We start from the raw sequence: 24,905 nt of genomic DNA on the forward strand, positions 1-24,905 counted from the left end.
TCCAGGTTAAATATGCAGCCCACTTTTCTTGGCTTCTGCATTTGCCATGTGATTTGTGACTGTCCTACTTCTCAGGTTCCCAGGTGTTCACTGCAAACTAAATGAGACTTAATTTCAGTTCAAGAAAAAGAAATCAGGCAGTGGGTTCCAACTGACGGCATCATCCCTCTGTAGTTGGCCATGGGAATAGCCCTTCTCTGTCTGATTTTATGGAGTTTGAACTCTTTCTGGTATTGAGGGGGCGCTGGTAAATGGGGCTCTTTTGCACTTTTATTCTGAAGAGGTCCTGTTGTGACAATCCTCAACTGGAACATGTATGGGAGGAGGAGGAAGAGGAAGGAGACTCAGCTTTCACAATAGCAGTTTGACTACAAAACACAATAGCATCAGGGGCTCGGAATGCTTTATTTCTCCTTGCTCTGCTGTGCCTGACTTAATGAAAAGCCCACTCTGCTGCCAATGCTCATTTTGAGCCAGTATGTATTATCTACCACTCCTGTGTGAGTACTCAGCTGGACCTTTGAGCCCCTCCATGTCCTTGTCTGGACCGCACATTTGCTATGTCTAGCAGTGGTACCCTTGATCTGTGTGTGTGTGTGTCGGCGGGGTGGGGAATATGAATGCACAGCAGTGTGGCAGTACTAGTTAGACCACCATCAGTGCCATGTAGATGTGGCTCTACTGCTCCTGCTTCAGGTGGCATGGAGTATTTGATGGTGCTGAATACATTGCTGTCTAGACATGGCCTGTGTATCTGCGGACAACTTGCAGTGCTCATCAGAAGCCTCTTCTGTGAATCGGACTGCAGTCGCTGCTGCTCCTACCAGTCTTTTCATGATATGTGTTTAATCGATAGAAGATTGGTTCAAAGAGAAACCAGCGTTTCCCAGGCTAGGAGCATTGGTTACCTTATCTGATAACCCTGGGGCCCTGGCCCCTGCTGAGATATTCTGAGGCTCCCGCTAAGTAAAAATATGATCCAGATGTCACGCGGACTGAACATTGTTTACTTCTATCCCAAGTGCCCCTTGGTTTGGTACAGGAATGCCCTGCTTCCTACAGATGTTACATACACCAAAGAAAACATGAGACAGCAAAACAGCTGATTTATGTAATTCCAATAAGTCTGGCAGATTGCCTGGTGAAGGTTGTTATATAATAACAGTACAGGAGCAATGGAAAATCTGCGCGGAACTCTGTAGCTCAAGTCACACAAGGACTCGGCTTCCCTTGGCAAAGGATACTCTTCCCTTGGCAAACAAACCTCTTTACAACTCTTTTTATTATCAGAATGGAGTGAAAGAAGTGCACAGTGCTCAGTCTAGGTAACTGGAATATATTGGTCCATTTCAGCCTCATCTGACTCCATCCTGGACCTTTCTCTGTGACTGTGACAAAAAGGAAGCTCAGTAAAGTTCCCCCAGTGTACCCAGCTCTGTACACCCATCTCCTTTTCTAATTTTTTTTTTGAATGATAGGGAACTGGGTAGAACCAGGCCAAGGCTTGTGACATCCATATTATCGACTACTTAAACTCAGCAGTAGCAATCTTGGTTCATTTGATCTCGTTTCATTTCAGCAATTGCTCAAACTCTGGAATTTGTCGAACTTCCCACCTGCCTTTTCCAGATGGCTGGGGGGGGCAGGGGATCTTTCAACATGATCATACCCTTTGCTTCTTGTGATGGTCAGTATAGTTGCAGGGTAGATAGTGTTTCTGGTGCCACTTCCCTGCTGTTGTGAATTTTGAAACCTTTAAAGAAAGCTGGTAGGATGAATAGATCTTTTTGCCCTTCTGTCCCTCTTGCCGCAAACAGGTGAGCAGTGGATGTGAACAAGGTACCTTAAGTGGCATTAAGGACTGCTTGTTTCCTTACCATGCTTCCAGAGGCCTGTCTGTAAAATGTCTCTTGGGAAGCTGAGCATGTTGGCTATGAAAACACTGATTGTGTCAAGGCTAAAAAGAAAATGGATACCCAAAAAAGAGCAAATAAATCCTGCCTGCAGAATGGAAAACACTCCCAGAAGGACATGCTGTTTTGTGCATAATCCATTTAAGATTCTGATGAGTCACCTCAGCTGGAAGCCCGAGTCGTGACTATTAAGCGACAAAGAACAAGCAGTCACTGGATCTGTCTCCTTGGAGACACTCGACCTGGGAGTTTACACAGTATGCTGTGCTCTGCTCCGCTCTGGGGATGTGTTTCAGAAGCTGCTGCATCTCTCCTCTGTCTAATGAGCTTGTTTATGGATTCTGTAGCAAACGGTGCCAGAAGTGTTAATGACCTGGAAAACAAAACTCTGGGGGGAAAAAAAAAAGGGGGGGGACACTTGAACCAAAAAGACAGGTGCATGTGAACTGTCCCTGGCAGCAAGAGCTATTTGAACTTCCTTGCATGTTTTTCACGTGATGGGGCTGGCTTGAATAGGAGGGCCTTGCAGGCCAGCCTACTTGAAATCCACAGTGACTTTCTGTGGCACTCAAGGGTGGCCTTTCTTTGGTACACAAAACCTGGTACAGGGACACCAACTAATAGTCAACCGTTGTTTTGTCTTTTTAAATATATCTCTCTCCTGCAATATTAAGGATTCTTGCACAGAGTCTGACTCTCCAGTAGTGATGTTCTGTACCAAGGTATTGACCAAAAATTGGCAGATGCCCTTGGAACAGATCTAAACCATTTCATCTCCATGAAATTGATGCCTGAAATTTGGTCTTAGAAGATAAAAAAGGCAATTTAACTCTGGCTTTGGACTGACAGCAGTATAGTGACTGCATTGCTGCCTGCTGTCCCTTGTTCTTGTCCTTAATGCTCCAGGTCCTGGAGTCTAATGATTAATTTAAAGCTAAGATTTACATTACAAAAAGTCCTTATACTTGTGGTGAAAAGCTTGAAAATGTGACCCCATTATAACTTCAAGGCTCAGACAGCTGAAGGCAAAGAGGCAAGGGGGACTTAATTTTTAAGGTAGTCTCAGGCCCCACAAACCAGTGACTCTCTTGTCTTTTGGGTAGTCAGGATTGGAGTTCCAGCTACATCACAGGAGTATCATGCACTCTTTGGAAGAGGAATGAATAGATTCCTACTGCTGTTGTAATGCTGTCACACATCTGCCCCTAACGGCCTCACAGTGAATAGTTTGTTTCTGCCCATTGCTTCCGCTCAGAGAAGAGAATATATTGCTGCCTGGCTGCACTGGAGAAGTGGCAGCGTTAACAGTTTGCAAGTAGGAAGGGGTCCATCGCTCACCCTCCATCCCATTATTAGACAGAGTAGGACAGACAGCCTCCTGCATTGCTTAGCCATGACCAGTGAGTCATTGGAGGATGGACATCTGTTAGGAATGTCTCTCAACCGCACACATGTGCAGCTCTCGAGTAATAATGCCTTTTCCCTCTACCCTACCTTGAAAGCAGATTTCTGAAGGAACAGCGGTGTTACAAAAAATGCCAGATGCCTTTGTCTTTCAGTACTGACTTATCTTGCAGTCTCTGTTGACTTTCTAATAACCCATTTCCCAATAGCTTTCACATGATTGAAGTAGCACCCCGTGTTCATGACACAGATACAGACTTGTCTGCAGTGTCCTTAGTGTTCTGTTGCAATAGCCTACTTTTTAATATGTAAGAAGAGACTGAGAGTCACGTAGCTTTCAACTAAGGTACATAGCCTGACAGCCAGTGGGTTCATTTTTAACACTTACCAGTGTACTTATGATTTCTCACTGCTTATTGTCTGCCAGAATAGAGGGTTGTTGATTTTATTTATTTATTTTAAAACCCATGTATTGTTTTTTGTAGGTCAATTCTGGAAAAAGAAGGACCAAGGTCACTTTTCCGAGGATTGGGTCCAAACTTGGTTGGAGTTGCACCATCAAGGTAAAGATCTTTAAATTGCTCAACAATAAACATAAAAAGGCATATTTTAAGGCTGTCACAAGCACTGTTCTGTGTTCAAAATCACAGTGAAGATGTTTACAAGGTTCTTATTAAACTAGGTTTGGTTATAGCTCACTTAAAGAATTAACTGTTGACCAGGGATAAGATAACTGTAGGCCTCTGTCTAGCAGGCCTGTCACAGATTAAATGACTATGGACAGGTTCTTTAACTCTTCTACCTTCATTATCCGATTTGTAAATAGGGGCTACTCCTCTTTGTAAAGCAGTTGCAGATCAATGGAGGAAAAAGTGATATGTAAGTGAAAAATAAATCTTGTGTATATATTGAGCCATTCTTTTTGTGTTACACAACTCAAAAATGGGTTGTATATTACTGTTTAATACTACTGTAGCACATTTTAAGGTACAGATTTATAGAAGGCAAGAGAACACCTTCATATGCTTTTTATGTCTGTTTACTGCACCTAAGAATCCACCAGGCTTTCTATGGCAGTTTTATTGGTTTCAAAAAAAATATTTCTTAGATATGTATCCAAGCTGCTCCTCTTGATATTTGCTTTTCATTAGCTACAAGACAGAGACAAGCAGAGAGGGAGCTTGGGAATGGTGGACTATTGCATAAAGGAATGGATTTCAGTTAGTACTAGCAAGTTAGTTTATTTTAAAAAGGAAAGCAGATTGTATATACAGCTTGTTAGAAAGGATGACTTGGGGAACTGGTCATAAATTGAGAAGTTTGTGAGTGCAGAAAAGCTGAGTAATAATTTTATTAGTACTTCTGTAAAGTGATCTAGCGCTCTTGTGAAAAACTACAGGTCAGATCCAGAAAAAGGGCCTTACAGGTAGGTGCCTCACGTTTTGACACTGAAGGTTCCCAGAGTTTGCTATTGTAAATGCAGAGAACTGTTCCAGGGCTCAGCCCCATTCTCGCTCCTAAGCCCAGTTCGGAGCCAGAAAGTTGGCAGTCGTCTCCTGGTGTTCTTGGATCATGCCTAACACATGCGGGCAAATGCAGGGGCTGCTGTTGCGGAGGAACAAGACGTGACACTGTGCCTGATACAATAGTGGTTAGAGCTCCTGCCAGAGATGTAGGAGATGCTGCTTGAAGGGATTCAAAGTGACACCTCCCACCCTCCAGGGGAGCGTCCTAAACATGAGGCTGTTGTAGGTGGCGCAGCTTCAGCAGGGGAGGTGGAAAGATAGTGGCGGGTGGGTAACATCACCTCTTTTTTCTCTGGCAGATGCATTTAAAAGAACAAGGAACTTGCCCAGCTCTTTGAAAGAGAGAGTACAGGCCCCTAGGTGTTAGTGGCAGAGCCAGGATTAGAACCCAGCGACCCCGCTCTTCAGTCTTGTGTCCTGTCCACCAGACTATGCTACCTCCTGTTTTGGGTTGTTTTAAAAGGGAAACATTTTGCTCTCTAGCTATGAATGCAAACATCCCATTGGAGGCTGGTACAGTCTAAGTCTGAGTTTTTCTAGATCAAAAAAAATTGGCCAGGCCACTTCTGAGAGAGACCTTGTTTTTACACTGTGGGAAGAAGCGCTAGTCGGAGTTGAATGTTTAGAGAGACCCTCTATATGAAATTTTCCTTTTTCTTGCACAGGGCTATCTACTTTGCATGCTACTCCAAAGCCAAGGAGCGATTCAATGGCATTTTGGTGCCCAACAGCAACATTGTGCACATTTGCTCAGCAGGCTCTGCAGGTAGGTAATAGCTGTTCATCTCCCTCGCTGTTTTGCAGTGGTTTTGAGCTACCCAGCCTTCCTCCTGTAGTGGGCTAACTCTGTCGATCATACTGTCCAGCTGGGATCGCAGCCCTCCCACCCCTCATTTGCACTCTGTTCCAGGAACCTCTTCAGAGGGAGAGATAAAATAATTGTATATGTGAGACTGCCCTTCATTATTGCAGAGCCCACCATGCCATTCCCCTGTACAGTATAGCTGCTGTTGTGGGCTGCAGCAAATACATTTCCCCATCCTCACCCCTCAAGCAAATTGTGCAGTGAATTGGAAAGCAGAAGAGGGTTTTCTCTGTCTCTATGGTGCCCAGAATAATGTAGCCCTATCTGATTGGCCCACTGCACACTACCGTGGTGCAGTGAGAGAGAAGCTTTGTGTTAATGTGCACAAATCATTGGCTCTTTCTGAAAATACACACTTGAGCTCCCTGCATGGGCAAACATAAGAATTCATTGCTGGGAGTCAAGAAAGCGAGTCTTTCTAAGAAACGTGCCCAGCAAATGACCCCCATAAAAGCCTGAGAGCAAGAGAGGTGACTGAGTTCAGGAAACAAAGTACAAGGCATGGTTAAAAATAAAAGCTGTTGAACTGAGAATTTTCAGTTCTCTTCAAAACAGGGAGATAGGAGGCGACTTGGCAAGCTCACCCCTGGATTTGTATATACCCAAGCTTACCCCGGGATTTGTAAGGAATATACTCCTTCTGCACAGCTAAAAAAGTGATGTTCTGTAGAGCGTCTTTTCTTACATCTGGCAGTTTTGCAGCTCCCCTCTTATGCAACTTAGTATCAGTGCAAACAGGAAGGAATTTATTATAAATCTGTGTTACACGCCCCAGTTATGTAACTTGGCTGTGGGAAGCTGTGACTAGTACATTTTCAAAAAGTCCCTCCAATGCTTTGGAGAGGGGGAACAAATAAAACTCCAGAACACACCAAGCAGATGCCTGTGTAGGTTTGTGTGCACGCAGTCAGCTTCAGTAGAGAGATGCTTAACTGTTGGCATAACCCTGTGGGAGGCTGGGGATTGTGATCAGTTTTGAATCCTGCTGGATGTAAGAGTCACCCTGCAGAACAAGGCACCGAGGCTGAGATTTTTTAACGTGCCTAAAGGTGATTCAGTCGGAGCAAGAGACGCAATTCCTCAGTCACAACCTACACATAGGTTGGTTGTGTGCGGTTGGTTTTGTTTGTGCCAGCATAACTGTTGCATAGGGGACAGTCATACTTTTACATTTTTAACAAACCACTTCTACTGACATATGACGTTAGTCTGCATGCCAATATGCCAAAGCAGATAGACTTTATAATGGTGAAGGTAGGTACACTGTGCTGATGAAACAGTCCACACATGGGGCAAAGGGAGGACAGACCACTTGAATGATACTGCAGTAGTTAAAGTTGTACAGCCTGTGTACAGATAACGTTTTGGACTCCTTTGTAAAATCTCAGTGTTAAAAGTATCTGTAGAATAAGTACTGCAGTTATTGAGTGATGACCAGCAGTGGAGTGTTGGTGCCTTATCCTTTTGTGGAGCAAAACTGCTTCCATGGATATTTACCAGGGGTAAAGGTTTATTGACTGAGAAACTAGAAGGAAGCAAGCTGTTAACTTAAAAAAAAACAGCATTCCCTTGATCTCATGCAGCATGTATATTTGCCTGGCTTGTGAAAGAACCATATCCTAACTGAAAATTATTCTTTAAAGTTGTGTACATTCTCTTTCAAGTTGGTAATTCAGTATTGCCAACCCCACCGTGTCAAAAAATCAAGAGATTGGCATGTAAATCATGACATGCTGGTTTTGAAGTGGGGCGGTGGGGGTTCTTTGTGAAGGTGTGGGGGGCTCTGGGGGGGGGTGTGGGGTTTGAAGCCTGGGGAGCAGGGGGTCCCCACTCACCCTGGGAGGATGCAAGGTGCTGTAGATCAGGGGTGGAGGGGCTGTGGCTTGGGAGTGAGGAGCAAACACAGAGACAAAGACAGCACCCAGCTGATAAGCGGAGGGGAAAGGGCTGGGTAGGAGAGGGAAGGGAGGAAATCAAGGCCCCCACAGTGAGGGAGGAAGTGGGGCTGGAGCAAGGGCTGGGGTGAGCAGGGCCCTGGGACTGAGGCAGGTCATCCAGAGGGGATTTGGGGGGGGCGGGGCCGCTCCCTGCAGCAGCGCACCCCCCCCAGGAGATGCATGGGTGGGGGGCAGAGGCAGGCTGCCCACTGTAAGCTGGGGCTCTGTGCCCTCCTGCTTTTGCCCTGGAAGCTCAGCCGTGCAAGCCATTGCTGCCTGCTGGGTGGGCAGCTGACATGGGGCATGCTGGCCCCGTGGCATGTTGCCTGCCCACCCGGTGGCAGGAAGCACACTGGTGTCACACAGGTGAGCTCCTGGGGCAAAAGCAGCGGGGCACAGTCCCCTGAGCCCACAGCGGGCAGCCTGCCTTGGCTTACAGGGGGCACGTGCCCCCCATGTCTCCCCCAGGGGTGCACACTGCTGCAAGGAACTTCCCCCTTCCCCCCACCCCCGATGCCTCTGGACATCTTGCCCCAGCCCCAGGGCCTGTTCCTGCCCCTCTGCCTCCCTCAGCATGGGGGCCTCAGTCTCTTTCCCCACCACCACTTCCCCTCCACAGACTAACCAGCTGGGAAAATCCAGAGATCTGAGGGTCTGATCAGGAGATCGTGAGTTGGAGTTATTTTGACTTAAAAATCCCAATTCTCGCAATGTTTTCCCAACAGTTGGCATTACTGGTAATTTTCAAATTCAAAAGAGAAATAGCACAATAATGCTCCTCCAAATGATGACAAAAGTGGAAATGAACAAACCTTCAACTAAAGTGTTTTTTAGACAAACTATTGGTTTGAGTTTCTTTTTTTGTCAGTCTGGGGAACTTAGCTTACTATTGTGGGAACATTACTGCAAGACAACTCCATCAGCTCTCTCCAATTTAAGTTGCCAAAATGCCCATTTAAAAGCCATTCTAAAATAACCCTTAATTAGAGTGGATTTAGTTAATGAGATGGCCCAACAGCACCACCTAGAGTCATGAACTGTCCCCTGGGGATGGTTTGCCCATGGATTTCAGTTCAGTAAAAGAGAAGTTAATAAATTATTCTAAAACCAGTTGGTAAATATTAAATCTTGCAAATGGCTGTTTACAGCAGCCTGGGTACATGAGATTCTCTGAAGCACCCGTCGCTGTAGTACCTGAAGTGAACAGAGCAAATACCTCTGAAGGTTACTATGGCAAAGTCCTGTGGCAGTGCCATGGTTCCAGACTTACCCACCTGCACTTCTTGTTTTGAACCTCTTCATTGAAACCTGCCAACTGGGACTGGGTAGCATTAAAACTTAATATTTGCCTAGTTACTGAAGCCACTGCACACACTTCATGAAACTGTATTTTCTTTCTGTCTTTAAGCTTTTGTCACAAATACCATGATGAACCCTATATGGATGGTAAAGACCAGAATGCAGCTGGAACGGAAGTAAGCAACTGATTGAGAGAAACTGGCTGACACTATTTATGGGAGGCTCCAAAATATATATTTGCTTCTTCCATCCATGAGGCCATAATGAAGCTCTTCCTACCCAATTCAACCACCACAGCCTTTAAGGCACTGGCCTTCTAGCTGACTAGGGTACAGCTTCAACTTGTCAGTGTTGCACTTTAATTTGACAAGGGTCACTACTACTACCCAGTGGGTCCTAGCTTGAGACTCAGAAGACGTTGTGGAAGCTGACAGCGTAGCCAGATTAAAAAAGGGATCGGACGTTTTTGGAGGAAAGGGTCATCGATAGTTATTGAGCACGGGAGTTAGAGGTACAGTCTCTGAACCAGAACTTCCTAGACCCTAAATGGTAGATGTTGCAAGTGGGAGAGGAACAGCGGAAAAAATCTGCTCAGATCCTGTTCGCTCACCCATTCAGCATCCGCTCTCTGCCACCGTGTGACGCAGGATCCTAGGCAAGATGGACCTACAGTCTGACCCAGTAAATGGCAGTTCTTATGTTCAGGTCCTAACATTAGCCCAGACTGTGCGACTTTGGCATGCTTTGGTTTCCACCTGTAAAATCTTTCCTACATCAAAGGGACATTAAGAAGATAAAAGCATTGACTAGCGCTTGTATACGATTGGAATGGAGGCCATATTGAGTATCAAAGAGGTTCCCTGCTGGGTTCAGTTTAGAAAAGGCTAGGACTAAAGTCCACTTAGGCAATACAGAGAGTAACACTGGCTTGAGATCCTACAGACATGGGTTTAACAGTTGGTTCGTATACTGCAGTAATTTAAGATCCACAATAACTGGCCACTATCTACACTGAGAACAGGCAAATGTTTTTGGGGGATTTTTTTTTCCTAAATGCCAATAATTAAGTAGTTTTGCTTCCAAGGGAAGTGGTGCTGGCTCCTACCTTGGGGGTCTTTAAGAGGAGGCTTGATGATTACCTAGCTGGGGTCATTTGAGCCCAGTTTTCTCTCCAGGGCCGGGGGTCGGACTAGAAGATCTGCAAGGTCCCTTCCAACCCTACATCTATGAATCTATGTTAATATGTCTTTAGAAAGGCAGCTTTCCCCCTGTCCTGTCTCAGGTCAGGTGGGTGAGATAAAAAGGATCCCAGCAGCTACCAAGAAATTATTGAAAATGAAAATGACCACTGGCTTGTAGATCTTATAAATTATTTATAAAGACTAAGTCCAGCAAATCACTAGGTGGCTCCTTTGAATTGAATGCTGCCACTTACCCTGAAGGGTCATTTCTCCTGTAGGAGGCCATTGTCTCTGGCTTAAGTTGGACTGGAAGGAAATTGCTGGTTCACTTTACAGCAGTGCTTCCACCATGGTAAGCATTTAGATCGCTGAAGCAGTATAACAGAGTAGCCAGGCCGACCTGAAAAGATTAGCACAAGCATGTATCAACTGATTGGAAAAGCCAAGCCAAGCCAAGTTAGCATTGCAGTCCTACTCCTGGCCTTCGAAATGTGACTACAATGCCAACAACAATGAAAGAGCCATTGAAGTCTCTGCAAAGCAGTCCTAGATTCTTGCAGTTACACTTAGCAAGCCCTTCTTGTTCCTCCTGGGTTATTTATCGCTTGCAGCATTTCCATATGAAGTTTGAACCCAAATGTTTTATTTTGTTCTAATTTTATTTTATTTTGCTTTTTAGAGTCAGGGGTTCCAAGCCCACGAATGCTCTGCAGTGTGCTAGATACGTTTACCGGACAGAAGGCATCCGTGGCTTTTACAGAGGCCTCACTGCCTCCTATGCTGGTATTTCCGAAACCATTATCTGCTTTGCTATTTATGAAAGCTTAAAGAAGCGTCTGAAGAATGCCCAGCTACCTCCTTCTGCTAATGGGACTGAGAGGAGCTCCACAAACTTTTTTGGACTGATGTTTGCTGCTGCAGTTTCTAAGGGCAGTGCCTCGTGTATTGCTTATCCACATGGTACGTTATCCTTTCCATTTACCAGTTGAGTAGTATGTGTGTTGCCTCTGGTCTGTGCCAACTGATGGGCAGCAATGCTGTAATGTTATTAACTTCAGAAGACACCCTCGTTGTCTAGAGATGCACCTTACTCTGAATGCATCTACACTGAGCTCTTTGGTGTTCCCATTGCTCTTTGTTCGTTAAATAACAAGGCTTCCTAAAAGAAGTTTGCTGCCTGTTCCCCCCCCCCACCTTCTGTTCTGCACACGGTGCCTCATCTAGCAACATCCTCACCGCTCTTTGCAGCAGAAGCTTGTATTTCATATTAATCAGATCCTCCAATCTTTATACGGCACCTAGATGTGAGCTAAGTACTTTTCAGAACAAATAGGCTAAGGTTCCTATCCCAGAGAGCTTATGGTCTGGTTTCATGTGCAAGATGATAATGAGAACAACCCACAAAAGAGGGAGAAGGGGCTGAGGCATAACATGGTACATTTTAGATTATGCAGGGCTTCCCCACCACCACCCCCACACACACTAATGTGATTCTGCCTCCTGTTGGCAGCTCAGTAGGGATTTATATGAGGCAAAGCTGGTGGGCTGGCCCATAAGAACATAATGGGTGGCAGAGGAGGGACCTGGAAACAACCACTGCACAGAGGCTGGCTATAAAAATGCCGCTGAGAGGACTGCCTCTTTTCTGTTGAGCAGTATTTCTTTATTCTATGGAACTTCATGGGAAAGTGAGTCTAATTCCCGGCGCATCTGTAGGCCATCTTTCTTCCTTCCCTGTCCATTCTTTTGGACCCAGTGTTTGAGATGCTGGCTGTTATCACAGCTTAAATTCTCTGCCTGTAAGTGCCATTGAAAAAAATGCCCCCCCTCAAATGTTACCCTCTGAATGCTTCATATTCTCCCATTAAGCAGCAGATCACATCACAAATCAGGATGAGCAGGGGTAACAAGAAGCCTGATTCATCAGTTAATTCAGTTTTAGTGAAAAAGTAATTTAAATTAATCCAGACTTTCCTCTTCCTTTTTAAATGTCCTTAGTACCTTGTTTAATGGGTGCAACTACATGACACATCTCCGTGAGGTTTTGACACTGGCTTTGTTGGATGCCATTCTTGGCCAAAACTTGCGAACAGATTTGACCAGACTTGCATTGCAGCTGGACAGACTGTTTTGGACTTTCATTACACACCTGAGTCACATGCCAATTAGTGTGCAGATGTATCAGCACAGGGGAAAAAATCTGAAGCGCCGTGTCCAAAAAAGCCTGGTTTTTGCAGCAGCCTAGTTGGATTCAATTTAATTTAAAGAATATATGAATTCCTAAAGCTTCTCATCCCAAGCTGTATGCATCCCAGCAAATAAAATCGAATGGATCATATGATGCAGAATCTGATGCCCTTCCTAAGCCCACCTGCACAGAAGCCAACATGATACATGTGCTGCTTGCTGACGCCCTAAAGTTCAGCGGATGAGAGATGACCCCATGCTGCCATTTGAGGATGGCTCATACACACCCCAACAGTGCGTTTGGCTCTGTAGCTGTCCTAGTGAGGAGACTGTCTCTGTTTTCTGCAGTTTGTATTTACGTGAAAGTCGGGAACCCAGTTTTAATTTCCAGTCTTGGCTAATGGGAGCGTCACGCAAAACCTCAGGATGTGTAGATATAAGAGAGCAGTTCATCTGTCTGGCAGCTCGCTGGTCCAGGATGAACCAAGGTTTTGGTTGCCCTGTGCTAGAGACCTCTTTCCTTGTTTCTAGGCAGGAGGATCTGAGACGCTAACCTAGGGCTCTCTTTCATTTTTCCCCAGAGGTCATACGGACACGGCTGCGAGAGGAAGGCACAAAATACAAGACTTTCTTTCAGACGGCCCGTCTGGTAGCACGTGAGGAAGGCTACCTTGCCTTCTACAGAGGACTTTTTGCCCAGCTCATCAGGCAGATACCAAACACAGCCATTGTGTTGTCCACCTATGAGTTAATTGTGTACTTGTTAGAAGACCGTGATGAGTAGCAGGCCAAGAAGCATTGTCTAGAAAGTAAACACTGACAGACTGTGCAGAGGAATTTTTCATTGAACAAATAGCTATTTAAGAGACTGATGCAGATGTTGGTGATGGAGAAAAGAAACGAGTTCTTGTTCACCTGCTGGACATTTTCCTTTTGGATTCATGCTTTCTGGAAGGTTTTGACTCATTAACGTTAATAGTTAATTATAACTTTTTTTTTTAACTTAAAACATGATTCAGAATTTAAACAGCTACTAAATTAAATCACACTATTTAATTTACTTATATGTTTGTCCTTAATTTAATTATATGTTTGTCCTTGTCTTTAAGTACAGCCATATGTGAATTAAGGAATGTACCTATACTATCAAGATATCTGTTGGACTTATGTTAATTAAAACTGTATTAAAGCAGAAGAACTAATTTGGACTCTGAAACTCAGGCCTCCTACTGCTGGTGTCAACAAAATATATATATATATATATATATATATATATATATATATATTTTTATTTTTTTTTTATTTATTATTATTATTTTTTTCCAATGGTGTAGTTGCCTGGTGCCCCCAATATCTTTCATTGCATTTCAAAGCTAATGCAAGGTATAGCGTAGTAATCATCACCATGTGAACTTTCAAAATGAACAAAGTGCAACAGCTGTGTAATATGCAACTTTACTGATATAAACTATTCAGTCCAGCATGTCTTGGGAAAGCCACTGCATTGGAAACATCCCTGTAAAGGTAAAGCAGAGTAGCTATCCTGGAATAAACTTAAAGATATAGTGGAAAGCCACATAATGAGTACCTGGAGAAATTATTTCTGCTATTCTCCTCATTTCCAGTGGCTTGGGGTTTTTGTGTCTTAACTCTTGGATCTGAATGGCTTGGGGAAACTGGTCCCCAAGTTCTGCAAAATGGGAATTTATCTCCAGAGCCCTACAGTGGTATCAGAGAAGTAATTCATTTTGAACAATAAATATTTCTTAATATGCTCCTGGAGAACAGCAGAGCTGTGATCCGAAACAAGAACGTGCACATTTTACCTCCTCATACTTGCTACCTCACTGGAATAAGTAAAACTTGGATAAAACCAAGCAAGGAAATTATCTAAAATTCAGTGGAAAAAGACAGATCTGCTACTCCAAGCAATCTATGGGACAGGTCTTTGCCCACACTTCATGTAAGTATGTTCAGGTAATCTGTTTTCTGCCCCAAAGGAGCCACATCAAATGAATCTTCTTCCCTAACACTCGGGTCATCTTTCATCACAAGCTAACCCCCGTTGGTTCCTGCAGCTCCTGCCACTCGATTCTAAATCAGTTATCCTAGCTAAATCAAATGATCAGACCTTTCCTAGCTATTGTAATGTGCTTTTAGTTAAAGTTTTCTATTTGTAGTGCAGTAGCACTCCGTCGTTTAGATGCTACGTGTACATACACATGCTGAGTGTTTCTGTGAAGATATTTTGAGACTTAAATTCAGGGGGTTGGAGTTTGCTTTGTTTGGCTATGCTATGCTCTCCAACTTGCTAGTGTCATTTGCTTTGACAGCTGGGACAAATGCTGTAGTGTTAGAGAGATCAACTTCAGGCTTTCTGGAGCTGAACTGAACAATAAGCTTCTCATCACTTCAGCAGGTGTTGGATTCTTGGGCACAAACGAGTGTTTACAGCCATCTCTGTCTTCACCCAGGAAGCAAACAGCAGACAAACCAGCCAGACCTGAGGGTGTTGCAAATTGACTGGAAAAGTCTATTAGTGAGTAAGGTTATTAACTTCTTAAAAGCAGATGGAATTAAATGAGAATAAATGTGAAAGTTGCATCTAATTACTGAGCCATACTGTTTCTAGAGCAAAATGCCAATTTGAAAACTGTCAAATACAACTTCAGGCCCCATAGAAGACGAGTGAACAAGGTGAAGCATTTAGACCCATAGAAGCATCACCATATAGGGAAAGATCAAAAATAATCACTGGGAAGAAAGTTAACATTAATTTAAAATAAACAGGAAACTGTTAATTGAGGAAAACTGACATAACTTTGTAAAGTAGGCTTTTATGCTCTTTTCTTTTCTTCTGTGAGATTCAACTGTTACTTGCCATGCAATGCTGCTTTGGATTTTGAAAAAAGAATGAGATTTGAAGCGGAAGCAGCAGCAACCAAGCATGTGCCTGGGATCTGCTTTCTCAAATTGTGTTCCTGTTTCTAAATGTGCCCTGGTTCACTTGTACAGTTTTGGTTAACTGTCTGTCTGGGCTGCTGGCGTCTCTTCATTTTAGAAAAAGAGAACTAAGTAATTTGTGGGAAAAGCCCAAGACTTGAGCAAATGCCTTTATTTATGGTTTGTTTGTTTTTTTGCAGTTAAACATGCAAACACCACTATATGTGGGGGTTTTTAATGCCAACCTTGAGAAAATGTAGTCTTAATTTGATTCAGATTGAATGTATGATAATGAGAGCTGATTGACATCAGTGTATAATTTACATTTCCTACCCTTGCACTGAGCTTTTAAAAGTTCACTAAAAATGATAAGACCCTACTGCCCTGAAGACTTAATTACAAGTAGCTTCATACTCTGTATTCTACTTCTGTAAGCTTAGTTCTGGGCCCAACTCTATTACCAAAGGAAAGGACTGGAAATAGTTAATGGGATAGATTTTTTTCCCCCCTTTTCCATTTTTATCCTTCGTGCTGCTGAGCAATGAATATATGAGTAGTCACTTTTCCTAATCATCTTCCCTTCTGGGTTCTTTGTTTTTCACGTTTCAAGTCATGACATCACTAGTTAAGATGTAATTGGCTTCAATGGGGCCAAGATTTGCTCATAGTGCGAGATTAAATCAAAGTTTAATCTAATGTAGAAATTAGAAATATTTAATTCCTACAGTGGTTTGAGCTGCTTGTTTAGCTTTTGGGTAGCCCTGAATGCTGTTAATTCTAATCCAAATTAACCTTTATAATGTACAGATGAGAAGATAAATGTAATGTAGCCGTTATGATTGTCTCCTATTGGTTACAGTGCTGTAGCAAGGAAGCTTAGCGCCTGGGGCAAGCCCACAGCAGCAGTCCGCCCTCGCCCCATGTACAGATCTGGGGCGCATACACCCCCCATGCTTGCCTGGGGGTGCACATGGTGGTGGGAGCCACCCCCTCCCCACACCGCTCTGGATAAGCCACTAAAGGCTCTGTCCTGCACCCTGCCCCAGTCCCAGCTCCCCTCCTTCTTCTCGGGGGGACCTCAATCTGCCCCCTACACACCCTTCCCCCCCTCGCCAACAGACTTACCAGCGGGATGCTGCTCTCCAAGCTTCTGGGCTGGCCCTGTGCATGCTGTGGCTGCATGCATGAATGCAGCATTTATCAGCACATTATTGGCCACATCAGCCAAAATTTTTTGAAATATTTATAACAAAATATCAACTCTCAGCTCGCCTGTTGGTGCCCCTTTACATTGGCATGTGGGGCAGTCACCCCATTCATCACTCCCTTGCTACAGTACTGACTGGTTATTTTGATACTTATTTGTATTATACTAACACGTAGACCAGGGGCGGGCAAAATGCGGCCCACCAGGCCATTCTATCCAGCCTGCAGGGCCCCTAAAAAATTTAGAAAATTAATATCTGCCCTTGGCTGCCTGTCATGCAGCCCTCGATGGCTTGCCAAAACTCAGTAAGTGGCCCTCTGCCCAAAATAATTGCACACCCCTGACCTAGACCCACACCCACACCAAGATAAGTCTCTTGTGCTAGACCAGGGGTGTCCAATGTTTTTGAATATGGGGCCAGATCACGAACTTTTTATCACCCAATGGGCCGGCAAGCCATATTCAAAGACATCACAGGAGTAGTATCGTATCAGGATGTGATGTCACGTGACCTTTGACACCAATGAAGTTGCAGGGGTTGACATGGTGCTGGTTGACATGGCATGCATGCCTGGGTTGACATGGTGCTGCAGCACCTGCCTGGGCAGAACTGGGTCAGCACTAGCCAGAAAAAGCAGCACGCAGCTGAAGCCGGCTTCCCGTGTGCTGCTGGGGACGGGAGGAGGCCGGCCGGGTCTGCACCGGCCAGCAGAAGTGGCGGTGGAGCCATGTGCTGCTTGGGACTGACTGGTGCAGGCTCATCCCATCCCGAGTGGCACGCGGCTCTGCCGCCGCTTCTGCTGGCCAGTGCAGACCCAGCCGACCTCCTCCCGTCCCCAGCAGCACGTGAGAAGCAGCCCCGTTGGGGCCTCGCACGCGGGCGGCCAGGCCTGGAGAGCCACGGTGCCCGTGGGGAGACTGCCCCGGGGGAGCAGGCGCTGCATTGCTGTGGGGCAGGGCAGGGCAGCCGGGCTGGCTTGAAGCGGGGGGTGAGGAGGCAGGCGCGGGCCGGCACTGCCAGCGGCTGCTCCCCCGGGCCCCGCGGGGGTAAGCAGCTCCCCTCCCCTCGCTGCCAGCTGGGGCCCACAGGTCGGCAGGCCAGTTAAAATGGCTTGGTGGGCCACGTGGTAGCCCGCAGGCCGTATATTGGACAAGCCTGTGCCAGACCATACAGATATATTGTAATCTTTTGGGAGAAGAAGCTGTCTTATCTAAATAGGAAAGGCAAAGGATAGATGAATGAAATTAAATGAAACATTGTCTTAAGCACTTTCAAGTAGACTGGGCAAAAATCCCTTTTACAGTAGTGGCAGATCACTAATATGCTATGTATTACAACTTTGAAATTTCAACTTGGAGAAGTAGTCAGGACATTCAGAGCCAAAATGCAGGATTCAAAAGTACAGCTACTATGAAGAGAAGTAGTAGAAATATTTTAATAATTACTTTGCGGTCAGTTTTAGCATCTAAGAATGTGATGGCAAAAACCGGTGTGCCATCCTCCTCCTTTTTAACTGACTTCATAGATGCATAGATTGTAAGGGGCTGGAAGGGACCTCACAAGATCATCGGGTCCAGCCCCCTGCTGCACTAGGCAGGAAAGACAGGTGGGGTGAGGTGACCCCAACAAGGTGACTATCCGGTCTCCTCTTGAAGATGTCCAGGATAGGTGATTGTACCACCACTGGAGGGAGTTTATTCCACAGTCTGGACACCATAACTGGGAAGTTTTTCCTAGTGTTAAGCCTGAAACAGTCTTCCAGGAGTTTGTGGCCATTACTCTTGGTTTTCCCCAAGGGTGCCTTGGTGAACAGTTGTTTGCCGAGCCCTTGATGTATTCCCTAAGCTGCTACCAAGTCCCCTCTCAGCCTTCTCTTTTTTAGGCTGAAGAGACCCAAGTCCCTCGGTCCTTCCTCATATGGCCTGCCATGCAAGTCTCCGATCATACGGGAGGCTCTTCTCTGGACTCTCTCTAGCTTTTCCACATCCTTGTTGAAGTGCAGTGCCCAGAACTGGATGCAGTAGAGGCAATCCTCGGACTTGCAACACAATTGATTCCTGACAACGGCATCTTAAGTGGAAACATCATAACTTGGAACCGATTTTCCCACAGAAGCAATGTTATAAATGGGGGATTGATTCCTGAACCAAGGCCCAATTCCCTGTTTTCACCAAAAATAACCCAGAATTTTGTACTCAATGAATTATAGATGAGTAATACAGCTACATGAATGCATTTATATTGTAAATAGCAATCATATTGATTCGAAAGGACTTCTTTGAGGCGACTTTGCTGGACTTTTTGAAGGGTTTGTGGCTGGAGCAGGTTTTTCTGGAGTCTTGTCTGCTTTCTTAAGGAAAGTATCCAAGGAAGTTTGGACAGATGTCCTCCAGGGAGATGAGTGCTGCAGCGAACTTGTTCGCTGGCATGGCATGGCATGAAATCAAGCCTCAGAAAGTCGAAACAGGGTGTCAATTTATAAACATCATAAGTGCCATTCGTTGTAACTAGAAACGTCTTAAGTCGAGAACTTCCTGTACTCCAGCTGCAGTCTCACCAATGCTAAGTAAAGTGGAACAATCACTTCCTTGGTTTTGCTTGAGATGCATCGGTTGATGCATACCAGAGTATTGTTTGCCCTGCTGGATACAGCATCGCATTGATGGCTCATGTTCATACAATGGTCTATTATTACTGCAAAGCTTTGGGTGGTGATTCGATTTGAAGGAGATTCGGCCCAATTTGGTGGCTGAATCCGAATCAAATCGGGATCAATTTAAAGGTCCGAATCGATTCAAAGCTCTCCAAATCTTCAAAAAAGATTCAGAGCACTTTGATTATTTGGGCAGTCCCCAGTGGCTGCAGCAGGGAACAGCAGCTGGGCTCCAAGCTGGTAAGTACTGGGGGAGGGGGGGCTGGGAGAGGGGACCATGGGGGTACCCCTGCCAGCCTGCCCAACCCCCCTCCTCCCCCCCAATGGCTGCCCCCACCCGCCCCAGCTCCCAGAGTTTTTTTTTAAAAAGCCCTGGTGCCCTCCTGGTGCTGCTGGGTGGGGGGTGATCCCTGCTGCCCCCCACTGCCCCATGCAGCATGGGGGGGCTCTGCATGAGCCCTCCAACCCCACTCCCCCAGCCCCACCACAGATACCCTGCCTGGGCCAGCTCTGGCCCTTTTAAGAAAAAAAAAAAACCAAGAAAAGCCCTGGGACTTACCGCTCCTGCTGTGGCCTCGGGGGCTCATGCAGAGCCCCCCACATGGCACAGGGCAATGGGGGGCATCGGGGATTGCCCCCAGCCAGCAGGAGCAGTGAGTCTGGGGGTTTTCTCAGGTTTTTTTTTTCTTAAAGGGCCGGAGCTGGCCTGGGCGGGGCACCTGTGGAGGGGCTGAGAGCGAGGGGAGGTCGGGGGGCTCGTGCAGAGGTCCCCACGCAGCGTGGGGCAGCAGGGATTGCCCCACACCGGGCAGCACCCACTGAGTTGGGGCTTTTTTTCCCCCAGGTGCCAAGAGCTGGGGTGGGCAGGGCAGCCATTGCTAGGCTGGGAGAGGGGCAGGGGATGGGCCTGGCCTGGCCGATTCAGAGATTTGGTGGCAGCAGAATCTCCAAATCAGAGTTCACCAAATCAAATGGGGACAGTGATTCGCATCACCGAATCAAATCACTGTCCCCCGAATCAGCCGAATCCAAAGCGAATACTAGCCACTTTGTACAGGCCTAATTATTACCCCAGGTCTGTTTCAGTCATGGTGCTAATCCATAAGGCGCCACCAAGCCTATAGGTATTTTGGGGATTGTTCATCCCCAGATGGAGCGCTTTACTAGGCCTGTGCAAAGCAGCTAATATTCACTTTGGATTTGGATTCGGCTGATTCGGGGGACAGTGATTTGATTCAGTGATTTGAATCACTGTCCCAAATCGATTTGGCCAAATCTGATTCAGAGATTCAGCTGCTACTGAATCAGTCAAATCTCTGAATCACACAAGCCCCATCCCCCACCTGCTCTCAATGGCTGCCCTGCCTGCCCCAGCTCCCAGATCTTTGAAGAAAAAAAAAAGCCTCAACTCACCAGTTCCTGCCCATTGTGGGGTGGGGGGGAGTTATCCCCACTGCCCCATGCTACGGGGGGGGGGGCTCTGCCACAAGTCCCCCGACCCCTGCCTGTCCCAGCTCCTGGCCCTTTAGAAAAAAAAAATCCTGGACTCACCAGCTCCTGCCAGGCAGGAGGCGATCCCCGCTGCCCCCCACTGCCCTGTGCTGCATGGGGGGCTCTGCACAAGCCCCGTGAGGCCACTGCAGCAGCAGGTGAGTGCAGGGATTTTTTGTTTTGTTTTTTAAGGGCCAGGAGCTAGGCTGGGCAGGGCAGGGCAGGGCAGAGCAGCCATGGGGGGGAGTGGGCAAGGGTTGGAGCCTGCCAGGGGTCCCCCCCCATGCTCCCCCCCCTCCCCCGCTCCAGTATGGAATCCAGGTCCAGCTCCCTGCAGCAGCAAGTGAGGACTGCCCAACTCACAGAAGCTCTCCAAATCTTCTGAATCTATTCGGAGAGCTTTGAATCGATTCGGACCTTTAAATTGGTCCCGATTCAATTCGGATTCAAAGATTCGGCCACCGAATCAAGCCAAATTTCCTCTGAATCGAATCAGCACCTGAAGCTTCACACAGCCCTCCACTTTACACCTCTCAATGTTGGACTTCCTCTGGTTCTGATCTGCCCACCTGTCCAGGTCCGCCTGTATCTGCAACCTGTCTTCCAGTGTGACCACACTCCCCCATAACTTGGTGTCATCCGCGAACTTGGCTAGTGAGCTCTTCATCCCATCCAAATCATTGATAAAGATGTTGAAAAGCCCTGGACCATGCACAGACCCCTGTGGGACACCGCTGCCCACTTCTCGCCAGGCCGACACAGATCCGTTCATTAGGACTCTCTGGGTCCTACCCCACAGCTAGCTTCCTACCACCTAATTGTTGAGCAGCTAAGCTTCTGCTGCTGCACTGTTAACCTAGGGAGCAATGGTACAAATTGGCAGAGGGCTGTCACCCTTTTCCCCCACCCCACTTACTATCTTCAGATAACCAGCAGCATCTTTGCCTTAGGAATCACTGGAACTCCTCTGCTTGAGCTGTGGTTTGTATACCTGCAAGCATTGGTTTTCCTAAGGGGCAGCTTCCAAACAAGTCGAAAAGCAACGTGACTCACTCTCAGCAGAGGCCTGTTACTGCTTTCTGGTCGATTTTAGCTGACACCATCTAACTATAGACTCTAAAGTGACCGGCAAAACTTCTGTAGCAGAAAGTTGAAATAACCCTCCCTTCTCCCCCTTCCCTCATTCCTGCCTGTGTTAAACTCCAGAGAGGATTTCTACAGGGCAGTGCAGTATAAATGAATTCCACTAAGTTGTCTCGTGCATTAGCCCTAATCTTTATTAACGCCTCCTCTCCTCCTCTGCCTAAAGCTTCCTCATTTATTATTTTCTTTTCCTCTGAGCAATGACATTTGATTTCCTCCTACTTTGGAAAGTCATATCCCTTATTTACTTCACCTTCTGTTGGTTTCCTTTGCTCCATTACGAGTGCCAGCCTGCTGTTTTCTCTAGAGTCCAGCTTCATTTGTAATAAGCACTCAAAGGGAAGCAGCTTTAATTATAATAGTCCTAAAAACTGGGTAAATGCCAACCTCGAAGGTCAGGGCAAGGACTGGAGAGGGGCAGGGATGGAGGGTTGTGGGTATGTGGGTGTAACAGCTGTTGGTTCGGGGTACCTAGATTTGAAATGTCTTAAAAGAATGTAGATTAGAGTCTATCTGTCTGTTTTAAGCAGGTGTCATTTTTAGATACCTGGTTTTGAGATGGCATGATCTGGATTTTCAGAATGTGCTCAGTAGCTGGACTTCCATCTGACTGCCATGCAAGTCGTTAGTACTCGGGTCCTCTGATAAGTGGGCGCAGTATGAGTGCCCCAAAGCTGATGCATAAAACAAACGGGCATTTCTACTTAAATATAGTCTTGCTCTCCATCCCGCACAGCCTTGCCCTGTTGAATTGCCTCTCCTTAGAGCTAAGGGCATAGCACCCCTCTATCCAGTGACGAACAAGAGCAACCTGGGTTGCAGAAGAGGGAAGCTTGTAGCAGCAGCATCTTAATTCTCCCAGCCGTAAAGCCCTCTGCGATGCCCACACGTAGTGACTGCCTCTGGGGGTGCCATATGCTTCAAACAGCCTTTCAGCCGCCCAACGCAGGACCCAAAAATAATCTGTGTGTCAGGTAAATTTGTCAGACATCCTCACGTCATTTTGCTCCCAAACTCGCTTCAAAACTTCCTGCTGAGCTAAGACTCCTTTTGCCCATCCCAAACCCCTACCAGCCCTGGGCTTTGCAGGCCCGGGAGGTGGGCTCAGGCTGTGCTGTTTACAGTCCAGCCTGGGCTCTGGTGAAGAGTCAAACCGCCCAGTTAAAAAAAAAGAGCGGCTGGTCCGTTTTCCCAGGCTCGGGAGGGCCCTCCCCCTAGTTTGGAGCCCAGGGGAGGACTCTGGATTGGCTTTGCCAGGACCCGAGTCCCCGAAGCGTGTCTGTCCGCCCCAAACGTGCCTCGCCCACCCCCGCGCAGCACGATTTTGGTGATGTCTCCCCCGCCGCCCCCGCTGCATTTCACGTCCGATCCGTGCTGCTTCTGACCCGCGCGATCCCCTTCTCCTTGCTCCTTTCATTCCTGTCCCTGCACGGCTGAATCACCCCGTGGCGCTGATTCACAGCCCCGCCTGGCACGATTTTGGCCTTTCACGCTACATCCCCCCCCTTCTGCCGTCCCCCCTTTTACACTCCTACTCCCACCTCCACGCTTCAAGCCTCTGCAGAAGCCAAAGCCCGCGGCCTGCGAAAAAATGAGTCACATTCAGGCTTCTCCCTCCTCCCGAGCCCCATCCCACCCACTCGGGCGGCTGCTGATTGGCCGAGCGACGGGGGCTCTGCTGTGTCAAGGGGCGGCTCGGCGCCGCTTACAAAGCGCGGCGGAGAAGGTCAGCGGGGGAGACGGGCCGGGCCGGGCCGGGCTCGGCGCGCTGCTACGCGACGCTCCGCGGGCCGCAACTCGGCGTTCCACGGCGGCCCTCAGCGTTCCACGGGCCGCGGCTCAACGTTCCACGGGCCGCGCAGCGCTCCACGGGCCGCAGCATGGAGGGAGTCGGCGCGCTGCTGGCCGCCTGCCCCGCCGCCGGCCTGGCCGGGGGGGTGGGGGTCACCGTGGGCGCCGGGCTGCTGCTCTACAAGATCGCGCGGAGGTAAGGAGGCCTCTCGGGGAAGGGGAACCGAGCCGTCCATGAGGCGGATGGCGGTAGTGACGGCCCACGCTGCTGGGAGGGGCCGGCAGCCCCGGGGAGCGCGTTACCTGCCTTCCCGCTTTGTATGAGGCGGGCTGGGAGGTTCCTCCGCGCTCGCTCGGATCCCGCTGTACAAAGGACGGGGAGGGCTCGTGCCGACTCCAGCTCGGAGCGGAGCACGGGAGGCTCCGGAGCCCGCCTCGCTCCTGTCGGGGCCGCCCCCTGCGAAATGAGCACGGGCGGCCCGGGTAGGAAGCGCTGCCTGCGGCAGGAAGGGCAGACAATGGCTGGGGGAGCAGGGGAGGCGCAGCGGGCGGGTGGGGAGCAGGGCGCCTCCCGCCTGGGGCCGTGGCACCGAGAGACCCCCATCGGCTCCTGGGTTATAAGGCTTCCCCGGGGAAAAAGGGAAGGCCAACCCGAGTATCCGCTTAGAAACCCGTGCTCTAATGCAAGCAAAACCCCTGAGCTACCCAGGAGCCCTTAGTTGCAGGGAAATCACCAGAAACAGCCTGTGATCCCTCTCCATCTCTCCTAAATTGTTTCCTGTCTCCTGCTCCAGCAGACAACATCAAGCACTTAGCTATTAATGGCACTACCTTAATAAATAAAACTGGAAGTGCCTGTCTTCTCTCTGGGGCATATTCTGGTGCCGGGCGCTATTGGCTGGCTGTACTCTAAAAGCTCTCTCCCCCAGTCAGTCTGGAGAGAGGTTTTTGTTTCGCCCTCCAGAGTGAATTTTCCAGCGTGCTCAGGAAAAGCAGAACGGTGCATAATTTGTTGTGGGAATAGAGAGAAAACATTATTAATATTATTATTATTATTTTTTTTTTAATAGTCTTTTACTTGGTTGGGTGTTGGGGGAGGGGTGCAATTCCTGCAGTGAAATGGCATGGTAATGGATAAATGCAATGCCAGCATGGTACTCTGCTGTGGAGGTGCCTGTGCTGTGAGCCGTATCAAAACTTTGGATGACAAGCAGAGGTAAATGTATATGTATAGATCTTGGTTATTTTTGATGACTGGCATCATAGCAGCCTAAAGAAATAGGAGTGTTGGGGGTTTTTTTTTCCCACACTTCAGGCTTTTTCTTTGCATGTGTTTTTTACGGTCCTGAGTATCAGGAGGAGTC

At 47.4% G+C, this 24,905-nt stretch overlaps 2 protein-coding genes and 1 long non-coding RNA gene across 7 annotated transcripts in view; 2 read left to right on the top strand and 1 right to left on the bottom strand.

The window, feature by feature from the left end:
- SLC25A33 (solute carrier family 25 member 33) overlaps positions 1 to 13,528 on the top strand; it is a 30,971-nt gene extending 17,443 nt beyond the window's left edge. The window contains exons 3-7 of the mRNA XM_006276316.4: positions 3,803 to 3,880; positions 5,509 to 5,609; positions 9,054 to 9,120; positions 10,805 to 11,085; positions 12,894 to 13,528. Coding sequence (XP_006276378.1) covers positions 3,803 to 3,880; positions 5,509 to 5,609; positions 9,054 to 9,120; positions 10,805 to 11,085; positions 12,894 to 13,096 — 730 coding nt within the window. The 3' untranslated portion in view covers positions 13,097 to 13,528. The remainder of the gene's footprint in view (positions 1 to 3,802; positions 3,881 to 5,508; positions 5,610 to 9,053; positions 9,121 to 10,804; positions 11,086 to 12,893) is intronic.
- On the bottom strand, positions 1,090 to 24,029 carry LOC109284703 (uncharacterized). 3 transcript variants are annotated; one of them, XR_009456319.1, is made up of 4 exons: positions 23,845 to 24,029; positions 22,298 to 22,424; positions 10,380 to 10,525; positions 1,090 to 2,301 (listed from the first exon to the last, which is right to left on the bottom strand). It is a non-coding gene; the product is annotated as an uncharacterized LOC109284703 (long non-coding RNA). The 3 variants fall into 3 exon arrangements; XR_009456318.1 differs by lacking the exon at positions 22,298 to 22,424 and having other exon boundaries at positions 23,845 to 24,021; XR_002092259.2 differs by lacking the exon at positions 23,845 to 24,029 and having other exon boundaries at positions 22,298 to 23,030.
- TMEM201 (transmembrane protein 201) overlaps positions 23,327 to 24,905 on the top strand; it is a 44,793-nt gene continuing 43,214 nt past the window's right edge. For 2 of the 3 annotated variants that reach the window (XM_019493840.2, XM_059716524.1), the window contains exon 1: positions 23,327 to 23,737. In XM_019493840.2, coding sequence (XP_019349385.1) covers positions 23,342 to 23,737 — 396 coding nt within the window. In that variant the 5' untranslated portion in view covers positions 23,327 to 23,341. The remainder of the gene's footprint in view (positions 23,738 to 24,905) is intronic. The other variant, XM_006276315.4, reaches the window with a different exon arrangement.

The sequence above is a fragment of the Alligator mississippiensis genome, chromosome 13 (assembly GCF_030867095.1).
Source record: "Alligator mississippiensis isolate rAllMis1 chromosome 13, rAllMis1, whole genome shotgun sequence".
Classification (NCBI taxonomy): Eukaryota; Metazoa; Chordata; order Crocodylia; family Alligatoridae; genus Alligator; species Alligator mississippiensis.